The following is a 12,212-nucleotide window of genomic DNA, read 5'->3' as shown; positions in this document are numbered from 1 at the left end:
TTTTGGGGGGGAGGGGGGGTTATGGTGTAAAATGGGGCTTGAATGGGGCTTTATTTTTTGTTCTTTAAGAAAAAGGTCTTGGGGGCACGGTGCCTGTGGCAGACCAGGTGCCAGCTCATGCCAAAGTCCCCATGCCTCAGTTGAACACTGTCAAATACCTACCTGGGATCAGTCTGACTCCTGTGTTTATAGTGTTGTTAAAATAGGTATTAGAATTTGTCAGGGTTCCTTCCCCACTCTGAACTCGAGGGTACAGATGTAGGGACCCGCATGAAAGCCCCCCTAACTTTATTTCTACCAGCTTAGGTTAAAGCCTGGTACGCTGCCGCCACCAAGCAATTTAACAAAGAATCAGGGAAGAGAGCACTTGGAGACGTCTTCCCCCAAAATATCCCCCCAAGCCTTACACACCCCCTTTCCTGGGGAGGCTTGAGAATAATATCCTAACCAACTGGTTACAAAATGTTCGAAGACCCAGACCCCTGGGTCTTGGAACAATGGAAAAATCAGTCAGGTTCTTAAAAGAAGGATTTTATTTAAAAAACAAAGAGAGAGATAAAAATCACCTCCGTAAAATCAGGATGGAAAATACTTTACAGGGTATTCAGATTCAAAACACAGAGGATCCCCCTCTGGACAAACCTTAAAGTTACAGAAAACAGGAATAAACCTCCCTCTTAACACTGGGAAAATTCACATAAACCAAAAGATAAACTAATCCGCCTTGCCTGGCTCACCTCTACTGGTTGCAATATTGGAGACTTGGATTAGGATGGGTTGGAGAAGATGGATTTCTGTCTGGCCTCTCTCAGTCCCAAGAGAGAACAACCACATAAACAAAGAGCACAAACAAACCCTCTTCTCCCACCCCCCAGATTTGAAAGTATCTTTTGTCCCCATTGGTTCCTTTGGTCAGCTGCCAACCAGGTTATTTGAGCTTCTTAACCCTTTACAGGTAAGGAGGAATTTTAGGCTATTCTCATGGTTATGACAGAATTATAGAGGTGAGTTTAGTGTTTGGACATTACTGAATGCTTGTGAGTTGCTGCCTGCATTCATCTCACCTTATAAGAGCTGTATCCCATATGATAAGGTAATGGTTGAGTGTTTGCATTATAAGCCTATGTAAATCACCAGACGGAGAGACATTAACTAGTCTGAAATGCTAGCCTCCAATATAAGTTTTTATGTCCTGCCCAACAAGGAAGGCCCATCAACACCAGACAGACTAGAAAGGAACATTAAAGAAGGTATAAGACTTCGTTGTTTGCTCTCCTTCCACTGCATGAAGAGGAGTCTTGCAAGTGAATTCCTCCCATCAGTTGAGTTTGCATCTCAAAGCTGAAATGGTGAAGGGAATAAAAAGCCCTAAGAACAAGGAACTGTATCTTTATGCTACTTGGACTCCTCGGAACCATGATTACTAGGCATAAGCAAAAGTTCCCCAGCTGCTTAGCCTGGGTTAGCTCTAAAGGATATACAGAACTTGCTTATCACAGAAGCTTCTGTTACTTTGGAAACTTAAGATTGTAACTCATTTGTGTGCATCTATGTTTAGGTGCTATAACCATGTAAATAAATCTTATTTCCTTTTCCTGTTAATAAAACTGAATATAGTTTATTATAGAATAGGCTACCAGTCTTGTCTTTGGTGTGAGATCTAAGAGATCTTTGGTGTGAGATCTTGCAATTGACCTGGGGCAAGACAGATTGGAGCACCCCAGGGGGACTGTCTGTGACTCCATGGCCGGCTGTTACAGTGCCTGAGGAGTTCACACTTCATAATTGGTTGGTGAAATCTAGGTGTAGAACTTGAAGCTACATTGGGGTTTGTGCCCTGGTTCGTAACACTCTGCCTTGAGGTTGCAACCCGCGCTCTTGAACCAATGCAGGACAGCTTGACATGCATCTGTTTGCTACTTGAGAAATATCTGGTCTGAAGTGACCTGTTTTTGCTATCAGTCCTCCTGAAGGGTGGAAGCACTAGCAAGATTATGACTGAAACCCAAACCTTGAGAGGGAGAGAAAGGGAGTTTTATTCACACCTTCATTGTTTATGACTCTGTTTATGATATCTATAACTCAAACTCCTGGGAGAAAAGTTCTCTTTGTGAAAGATCCAACACCTGCTTCCCTGTAACTGAAGGCTGAGAGCCTTTGCTCCAGCAAAAATAGATACATTAGAAATACTAAGCCTTATGTAATAACCAGGCAGAAAAGCTTCAGAAACCTGCCAGGCCTCAACCCCTCAGAGGGAAGCAAAACAGGTGCATGCACTATATATAGTTTTTGCAGTTCACCTTTAATGCAAATTTGGGCACCCCCAAACTAGACCCCTTGCATAGATACATCAACTTTCTTCCAGTGCATCAGGCAGCTCTTTGCTCTTTCAGAGGAGAGGAGTTACTCTGAGCCAAGCCCCCTTCACACCCCCATTCTCTCCTTTGCACCCTGACCAATGGCAGGAATGATCCTGAAACAACCAGGAGGCTTGCTACAGATTGACTGAGCGATTCCTTGCTCTAGGGTCTAGTCCAGCTGGGAGCTGGGTTGAATGGCCTCTTCTAGCCCATGACAGCTCAGGAACAGGGCTAAGCCTAGGACTTTGCTCGTTTTTGTTCATTATGTCCTTTGCTGCACTGTAGGAAAACAGGCGCTGCTCCTGTGTGTGCACTGCAAGCCGAGTGCTCACACTGTTTGCTCCGAAAAGGAGGCAAACAAACAAAGCGAGCCACCTACAACAGAAGCTATTTAAGCCCTCAGTCCAGCTTGGGGAAATGTCTTCAGTCCACAAGCAGCATGGTGACCCTGGAGTCACAGAAGACTAAGGAACCCATTTCATATCCGAGGGAAATGCAGCAGCACCACCAAGCAGACACAGTAAACTACCAGCTGAGTGCTTCTTTCAGTAAGCAGAACTATGGAGAGGGCTGTGGTGTAAGATATATCTACTTCATTAACTGATTTCACCACTGTTTTACAGCACTACACGCAGCTAAACTTGACTCTCTCTTATTAGCAGTAAGAGAGCCGGCAATGCAGTAGGATATTTATGCTAATCAACACCTATCCAACTCTGTCTATTACTGTTAATACACCATGGCAAAACCAACAGTGCTTCGAATCCAGAGGTTACAGCTGTTCAGAGATGGCTCTTTAATTGTTCTATGGGAAGCCCCAATCAAGGGGATGAGACATTTATTTGTGGGGAGGAATTAAACAATGTATTGAAATATTGCTAAGGCTGAGATCCAAACTGTCAACAGGCAGGCACTTCTACGTTACCATTTCATCCCTACCTTATCTCCTTGTGCCAACAGACAAGAGCCAGGTGCAATGGGACAAGTTAGGGTTGGAGTGAGCACCTCCTGGCTTTACTTAGTCTAGCCTGCACCCCAAGATACAGGATGGTATTTGTGTGGTAGACACAGCCTTATGATCACCTTCTCAAACAGATCAGAATATTTTTTCTCCTGTGATTCGAAGTCTCTCCTGGGTACAACGTCTCCATAATCTGCTTTCATCGTGTTCAGCTCCACCTGGGCTTTCGTGAGGTCCTGCCGAGCTATCTTCAACGCCAGCGTTACCTTGACCAAGTCTTCACCCTTGACGTCTTTAAACAACAATCATCAATGCACAGTCAGATGGAGGGCCGTGACTGCAAGCCCAGCTCTCTGGAGGCACATTCTCAAGTGAGCGTTATTAAAGCCCTCAGGGGTTCTGATGTGTTGTCCCTACTGATGCAGTGCTGCAGTCCTGGTGCTCCCAGCTTTTGACAGTTCAAGAGTCACATGAGTCTGGCTGGGTCTGGAGCCCATCTGCTCACAGCATGAGAATCTCCAGTCCTCTTGTGAATGTCAGTCCTGCCTTCGGGGGGGGGGGGGGGGGGAGGAACCCCCATCTGACTGGCTGCCTTCCCCACTGCCCCACCTCCTGGGGAAGAGCAGCCAATCAGGGCTTCTGCAGGGGGCAGGCAGAACTCTCTCCCCTTTCCCCAGAAGCTGACACTGCACTCACAGGATGAGGGTGGAGGGAAGAGAGAACTAAAGAGCACAGCAGCTTAGGGTGGCTCCATCCCTTCTTCCCCCCTCCCCTCCTGTGAGCAACAGGAGCAGGATGGTGCCTCTGCACCACCTGGAACACCCTGCCTCGGAGCGGGAAGGTGGGTTGAAGAACCCAGGAGCTATAGGAGGAGCAAATGTGGGCCTGGCAGGGCAGATCTGATGTGGGGCTGAGGAGGTGCACAGTTAATTGCTGGGCTGAATGAGGAGCAGATGTGGAGCTGCTCCTCCAGAACGGAGGAGGAGGAGGGGACTGGAGAGTAGCTGGAAGCTTCGCACAGCACGGCCAGAATTTGGGAGACTCAGCAGTGCTGTAATGGCCATATACACAAGGGGTGGGGGTGGAACCCCTCTCAATCTGCCCTTCCTGCTTGACTTGTGAACCACTGATAAGTACTCTCTGGAAATGGTTTTCCAACCAGTTATGCACCCACTTTATAGTAGCTCCATCTAGGTTATATTTCCCTTGTTTGTTTATGAGAAGGTCATATGTATGTATTTATGCAAACACTTATTTGCATAGCCCTTCAATCCCCATTGGTGCCTCTGGCTGCTATTGTAATGCAAACATTCAATACTAAAATCAGGACTAATAAAGAACAAGAAGAAAGGCTACTTACCAGTAACTGTAGTTCTTGGAGTAAATTATCTTTGCGGACCCACATTCCCTGCCCTCCTTACCCATATTCAAAGTCCCAGGCTGAATTTTGGGTTAGCGGGAAAGGACAGAGCAGAAGCAGGGATGTGCTGTCTTTGGGTCTGAACGTTCAAATCCATAAATGGGGCGCTCATGTGGACACCTAGCTATTGTTTTCCAGCAAGTTCCCAAACAGCAGCACTGGGGGTGACTCTGCAGGGGCCACCTACTCAATCACTATCACAGGTAAATAACCTGGCTGGCACAAACTCAGAGCAGTTTTGTAAACACAAATGCTCAAGATCCTTGACTTCCAGAAGGTTCGCTGGTTCGGAGGGATCGACCCTGCAGCCTGCCTGTCACAAGATCCTTGAGCACCAACAACTTCCACTGAAGTCAAATAGCACTAAGGGCTCTCAGCACCTTGCAGAATCTGGACCTGGAATACCTGTTTCGTTAAGTAGCGGGTGAGTGCTGAGTCTTCTGTGCAATGTTGGTTATATGGCTCTGGATTTGGGGCTTGTTGCAGGATAAGCTCTTACAAAAATTTGCTTTCTCTACCTTGGACTTGGCGAAGCGACATTTCCAACTGCTGATTGCGCATTTCATTCAGGTCTGCTAGCAGCAGCTTGCGTGCGTCACACTCATTAATGTAGCGCATGTATTCCTTGGCCATATTCTTCCGCAGCATGTTCACCTGCAGGGGACAGGATACTGGGCTGACCACTGCACTCAAGCTCTCAGATACTGTAGAAATGAGCACCACTGAAAAGCCCATGAGAAAACTAATCGTTCTGTCTTCAGATCCGGGTTTGAATAGTGTGCAGTAAATAAGGCCTGGGGCCACACACAGAACAATGAGGAGAAAACTAAATATTGAATAGCTGCTCATTCTCTGAGCACTGTCCACCCTGTGCACTGAATGAGGCAGGCTCCTGCAGGAAAACAGCATGTGATCATGTACTTAAAGCCTGTATCATAATGCATATGCACCAGGGGGTCAAATTAAGGTTGCAAAGGCAGCATTAATTTTGGCATTTCCTTCCTTTTGAGTGATTGACTTTGCAACCTTAATAGCATTCTTTGACTTTTTTTGGTAGTAACATTGTACATATACAAAGATAGCTTAAACCACCTTTGTCCATCTCCCTCCCCCATCGTCTGAACCTCTGAGAGGCTTGGCACAGAATCTAGCCCCAGCTTCCATTCCCAGATCTGCCAGAAGTGACGTTGTGCAGCCTCTCGGTTACCCCAGCTGTACAATGCAGGGGCATGAGGCTCTGCTCATCAAGAAGGGCTGTGAAGTGCACAGCAGCATAAGCACCAGTCAGTGAGGAGCTGAGACTGGAACTCATGGTCTGCGCCTGCCTGGTGCCCAGAACTCCTTCCCCCAGTGGTTAAAATAGACTGAAATAGGAGCGAGTTTTCACTGCACAAGCCAAGGAGCAGTAAGTGGGGTGGCGAGTTGCACCTTCAAGCCAAGTAGAGGAGGGGGAGTTTGACCTTTTGCATTTAGAGAGTGCTGAGCTTCCCACACTTACCTTTACTTGCCTAACCCCTGCCTTTCCCTAGCCCAACGGGGTGACAACAGCTGCTGCTGCACCATCCCCCCAGTCAGGAGTTCTAGCTCTGTGGCTGCAAGAAGCATGCTTAGTGTGGAGGGACAGCATGTTAGGAAGCACTGTGTGGCTGGAGCATGCTCAGTGAAGATGGACTGGTTGGAGATTTTAGCTAAAGTTCAACTAAGTATGTGCAAATGTGATGCTCTGTAGTCATAAGTCAGCTAAATCTGGGTGGATTTTCATGAGGCCAGCAAAAGGCACTTCCTCAACCCCTGCCCCATTTAAAGTTCCTGCTTCAAACCCTGGAGGTGCCAGAGCTCCTTAAAGAAACAACTGAATATATCTTTTGACAGTGTCAAAACTATACCCATTTTCTCCTAACTTCTCTTTTAGAAACAGCTGTCATGGAGTCACCGGCGTGCTGCTCTGGAACTACTTCATACGAAGCCAGTCAGGACTCTGGGAGAGCCGCCTCCTCTCTCTGAGCTTACTGTCACCTGGGCAAGAAGCTTACACAGCTTCGACCTTCCTGGGTCTGACCTCGGAGCATTCAGCATCCCCTTCCACATTGGGCGCTTCCCGCAGTGAGTCCTCCCAGGCGGGGCTCATGGGGAAGCCAGAGGGCCCTGCACCCCAACTCCGCAGTCAGACAGGACTCTCAGGCAGTCAGTAAAACAGAAGGTTTATTAGTCCATAAGAACACAGTGTAGGACAGAACTTGTTAGCATAGAAATCAGTGACTTTCAGCCAAGTCCATCTTGCGGGGACGGGAGCCCAGAGCCCGGGCTCTGCTCCTCCTCCTGTGTCATAAGCCAGTGGAGACTGACTGGCTGCCAGCATCCTGGGCCCTGCCCTGCCCTGCCCGTGGCTCCTCCTCTGGCCTTTGTCTCGCTTCCCAGGCCAAGAATCACCGCATCCCCCTCCTAGGTCTCAGGTTACTATAGCATTGTTACAGGCAGCGGGAGCAGCCTCCACAAAAGTCACACTCCCTATTCCCACCACCTAGACATTGGTGCAAGTACACACGGAAAGTGAGGTACACAGAGCATTCATGCAAAACAGTAAGACTCACATAGGCTCATATACAACATAACAAGGGAAAATCCCCACTTTGTCACAACAGCTTAACTCAGTTCTTGCTGAAACTTAAAAAAAATCCACGAGGCAGTGTGATGGGATGTCCACCCCACACAAGGCTGAAGGGGTTAAGGTAGCTACATGGGCCAATTAACCTCCTTGGCTGCACCTGGAGGACGAGCCTGGGAGCAACTCAGACTAATTAGAGACAAGGCTCTGCTGGACAGGAACTGGAGGGGCCTGTATAAAATCCAGGAGCTGAGAGCAGCTGTGGGTGGCAGAGTGAAAAGCTACAGTCACTCCTGAGGTGAGAGAAGGCAAGGTAGGAAGCAGCTCCAGGATAGGACTGTACTGACCTTGACTGCTTGTTGTAAGGTCCCTGGGCTGGAATCCTGTGCAGAGGGCATGCCTGGATTCCCCTACCAGCCACTGGAGAAGTGGCACCATTAAGAGGGCAGTGAAAGAGAAGACTGCCTAAGACAGTGGGTCCTGAGAGATGTTGATACAGTGGAAGGGGAGGACAACAGGGACTTGGTCAGAGGACCAAGCCACAAAGTGGGAGCAGATGAATCCTGAGGGTGTGAAAGTGCTGGAGTACAATGGCAGGAAGTGGTATTGACCTTGCAGAGCAAATCCCCAGATAGGGCCAGAAGGAGGTGCTCTATCAGTGAGTAGAGCACCCTGGTGACAAACAGACACCTCATATTCTAGCCTGAGCAGTTTGTTTGACAAAGTTATAAGCAACTGAAAACTTATAAAGGGAAAATGTTAGGCAGTCTTCACTGTAAGTGTCACTACCAGCATCACCTACAATAAAGTGAATGATTGATACAATATGGACAGGTAGAGACAGGTACACCCACACCCCTATAAATGGAAGTGGGAGTCATGTGACAAACTTTGGAGCCATGAGGTCAATTGCATTTCACAAGCACTTCTGACTGGCTCTCTGCCCACTAACTCACCTCCCCTGGGACTCATCTAGTATTCCACAGTTCTTAGCAAATTAAGCCATTTTAAATATTTCTTCCTTCTCCCCGAAATGGGGATTTCCCCACAGAAAATCAATCTGCCCAAAATCCAGGCCAGAAACATCCTTTCTAGAGGTAAAAATGTCATGGCTTTTTTCTGATCTGATCTTCATCCCACTGGAAGAGGGAGAATTAGAGCAGGACCCAGTGGTCACTTCCAGCTCTGCAGGGCCATGAGACATTGGTGTTTATCATCAAGTCAGTTTTTAGATCTCTCTTAGATTACTACTAATAGGCTAATACTAATACTCTCTAATACTCTCTTTTAGATTACTCTAATAGGTTTTGTTATGGGGTTGATATAAACATGTTCTCAACACTCGCGAGGGAGGATCTAAATAACTCATCTGTGGCTTTGTCACGTGTCAGTAATGTGCCTATCCCACGTATTGTGTACACAGACACAGTGAATAGTATTGACATGACGGCTGGGGAAGACACTGCCACAGGGCCACCCAGAGAATTCAGTGGGCCTGGGGTCTTTGGCGGCAGGGGTTCTTCTGCTCCAGGTCTTCGGGGCACTTCGACAAAGATATGGAGCAGAAGGATCCCCGCTGCCGAATTGCTGCCGAAGACCCAGAGTGGAAGAAGCAGCGGTGGGTCCTTCAGTCCGGGTGTGTTCGGCAGCACAGAAAGACCCCTGCCGCTGAATTGCCACCGAAAACTCTCGTGGGGGCCTGGGGCAAATTGCCCCATCCCTCTGGGTGGCCCTACACTGCCGCCTCTAGGGTTGGCAGTTCATAGCCCTGGCACCCCTGGGCTTGCTGCATCAGTTATGAAAGTGTAAAAATTGCTTGAGCCCTGACACCTCTTTCATTACAAATTAAGCACCAGGGAAGACAGACCTACATCCACAACTCAGAAGAGTTTTGACAGCATAGCACAGTGGAACGTGCCATCTGCAGGGAACACTGTGATGGAGACCTCTGCATTAGCACTGAATCAGGCTGAGCACGCCAAATCATCAGCACCTTACGAGGCCTATGGCTGCTCCCATTGATTCAGTGGGAGCAGGATCAGGCTGTCTGGGACTAGATGCATAAGGCTGGGGTGGGAAACATCTGGTTGACCATTTTACCTGAGTCTGCAGGGAGCCCTTCTCCTCCTCCATTTTGTCGATAAGCTTTAACAAATACAGTTTCTCTTTCTTCAGCTTGGTTATTTCAGCTTTCTCCTCCTCCTGGAGTGCCACGATCTGCCGGGTGCACTCATCTGACACACACACCAGCATTGCCTTCAAGGGCTCCAGGGAGCGGATCTTCTCCCTCAGGTGAGCTAAAGGAGGAAAGGGTGGGCTCTCTAATTAAGGACTCAACAGGGCTATGGAATTAGGCAGAAGAGTCAATCTAAGAACTACTGTTCAAGACTGGAACCTGTGACAAAACCAGCAAGTTTTTCCTCCACCTGCTATGGTGAACAGCTGAGGGCTGGCTTTCTTTGGGATTCTAGCTTCTGGGACTATATTCTGCTGATCTCTCTTCCTACAGGTCTAAGCTCCATGTGGGCTGCTGATCTTAATACACTGCTATTTATATTAAAAGGAAAAGGAGTACTGGTGGCACCTTAGAGACGAACACATTTATTTGAGCATAAGCTTTTGTGAGCTACAGCTCACTTCATCGGATGCATAAAGTGGAAAGTACAGTGAGGAGATTTTATATGCACACAGACCATGAAAAAAATATACATTGTAAGGAGAGTGATCACTTAAGATGAGCTATTACCAGCAGGAGAGTGGGGTGGGGGGAGAGAAAACCTTTTGAAGTGATAATCAAGGTGGGCCATTTCCAGCACATTTCCAGGAGTTAACAAGAACATCTGAGGAACAGTGTGTGTGTGTGGGGGGGAGGAATAAACAAGGGGAAATAGTTTCACTTAGTATAATGACTCAACCACTCCCAGTCTCTATTCAAGCCTAAGTTAATTGTATCCAATTTGCAAATTAATTCCAATTCAGCAGTCTCTCGTTGGAGTCTGTTTTTGAGGTTTTTTTGTTGAAGGATAGTCACTTTGAGGTCAAAAATCGAGTGACCAGAGAGACTGAAGTGTTCTCTGACTGGTTTATGAATGTTATAATTCTTGACATCTGATTTGTGTCCATTTATTCTTTTACGTAGAGACTGTCCGGTTTGCCCAATGTACATGGCAGAGGGGCATTGCTGGCACTTGATGGCATATATCACATTGGTAGATGTGCAGGTGAACGAGCCTCTGATAGTGTGGCTGATGTAATTAGGCCCTATGATGATGTCCCCTGAATGGATATGTGGACACAGTTGGCAACGGGCTTTGTTGCAAGGATAGGTTCCTGGGTTAACCATGAATTTAAAACTCGATCTCAGACCTAAAGGTCGCATTATTAAAACAAAAAGACTTTGAAAACAGACTCCAACGAGAGACTGCTGAATTGGAATTAATTTGCAAATTGGATACAATTAACTTAGGCTTGAATAGAGACTGGGAGTGGTTGAGTCATTATTCCAAGGTTCCTGGGTTAGTAGTTCTGTTGTGTGGTTGCTGGTGAGCATTTGCTTCAGGTTGGGGGGCTCTCTGTAGGCAAGGACTGGCCTGTCTCCCTAGATTTGTGAGAGTGATGGGTTGTCCTTCAGGATAGGTTGTAGATCCTTGATGATGCGTTGGAGAGGTTTTAGTTGGGGGCTGAAGGTGATGGCTAGTGGCGTTCTGTTATTATCTTTGTTGGGCCTGTCCTGTAGTAGGTGACTTCTGGGTACTCTTCTGGCTCTGTTAATCTGTTTCTTCACTTCAGCAGGTGGGTACTGTAGTTGTAAGAATGCTTGATAGAGATCTTGTAGGTGTTTGTCTCTGTCTGAGGAGTTGGAGCGAATGCGGTTGTATCGTAGAGCTTGGCTGTAGACGATGGATCGTATGGTGTGGTCTGGGTGAAAGCTGGAGGCATGTAGGTAGGAATAGCGGTCAGTAGGTTTCCGGTATAGGGTGGTGTTTGTGACCATCACTTATTAGCACCATAGTGTCCAGGAAGTGGATCTCGTGTGGACTGGTCCAGGCTGAGGTTGATGTTGGGATGGAAATTGTTGCAATCATGGTGGAATTCCTCAAGGGCTTCTTTTCCATGGGTCCAGATGATGATGTCATCAATGTAGCACAAGTAGAGTAGGGGCATTAGGGGACGAGAGCTGAGGAAGCGTTGTTCTAAGTAAGCCATAAAAATGTTGGCATACCCATCGCAGTGCCACTGATCTGAAGGTATACATTGTCCCCAAATGTGAAATAGTTATGGGTGAGGACAAAGTCACAAAGTTCAGCCAGCAGGTTTGCCGTGACATTATTGGGGATACTGTTCCTGACAGCTTGTAGTCCATCTTTGTGTGGAATGTTGGTGTAGAGGGCTTCTACATCCATAGTGGCCAGGATGGTGTTTTCAGGAAGATCACCGATGGATTGTAGTTTCCTCAGGAAGTCAGTGGTGTCTCGAAGACAGTTGGGAGTGCTGGTAGCATAGGGCCTGAGGAGGGAGTCTACATAGCCAGACAATCCTGTTGTCAGGGTGCCAATGCCTGAGATGATGGGGCGCCCAGGATTTCCAGGTTTATGGATCTTGGGTAGCAGATAGAATGCCCCAGGTCGGAGTTCCAGGGTGTGTCTGTGCGGATTTGTTCTTGTGCTTTTTCAGGGAGTTTCTTGAGCAAATGCTGTAGTTTCTTTTGGTAACCCTCAGAAGGTAATGGCTTGTAGAAAGTGGTGTGGGAGAGCTGCCTAGCAGCCTCTTGTTCATATTCCGACCTATTCATGACGACGACAGCACCTCCTTTGTCAGCCTTTTTGATTATGATGTCAGAGTTGTTTCTGAGGCTGTGGATGGCAT

At 47.5% G+C, this 12,212-nt stretch overlaps 1 protein-coding gene across 4 annotated transcripts in view; it reads right to left on the bottom strand.

Moving 5' to 3' along the window:
- TSNAXIP1 (translin associated factor X interacting protein 1) overlaps positions 1 to 12,212 on the bottom strand; it is a 69,683-nt gene that overhangs the window by 17,812 nt on the left and 39,659 nt on the right. For all 4 annotated transcript variants that reach the window (XM_048816474.2, XM_048816471.2, XM_048816469.2 and 1 more), the window contains 3 exons: positions 9,447 to 9,643; positions 5,260 to 5,395; positions 3,444 to 3,613 (listed from right to left, as the gene is read on the bottom strand). In XM_048816474.2, the coding sequence (XP_048672431.2) occupies positions 3,444 to 3,613; positions 5,260 to 5,395; positions 9,447 to 9,643 (503 nt within the window). The remainder of the gene's footprint in view (positions 1 to 3,443; positions 3,614 to 5,259; positions 5,396 to 9,446; positions 9,644 to 12,212) is intronic.

The sequence above is a fragment of the Caretta caretta genome, chromosome 12, assembly GCF_965140235.1.
Source record: "Caretta caretta isolate rCarCar2 chromosome 12, rCarCar1.hap1, whole genome shotgun sequence".
Lineage (NCBI taxonomy): Eukaryota > Metazoa > Chordata > Testudines > Cheloniidae > Caretta > Caretta caretta.
This window is presented reverse-complemented; position numbering and strand designations above follow the sequence as displayed.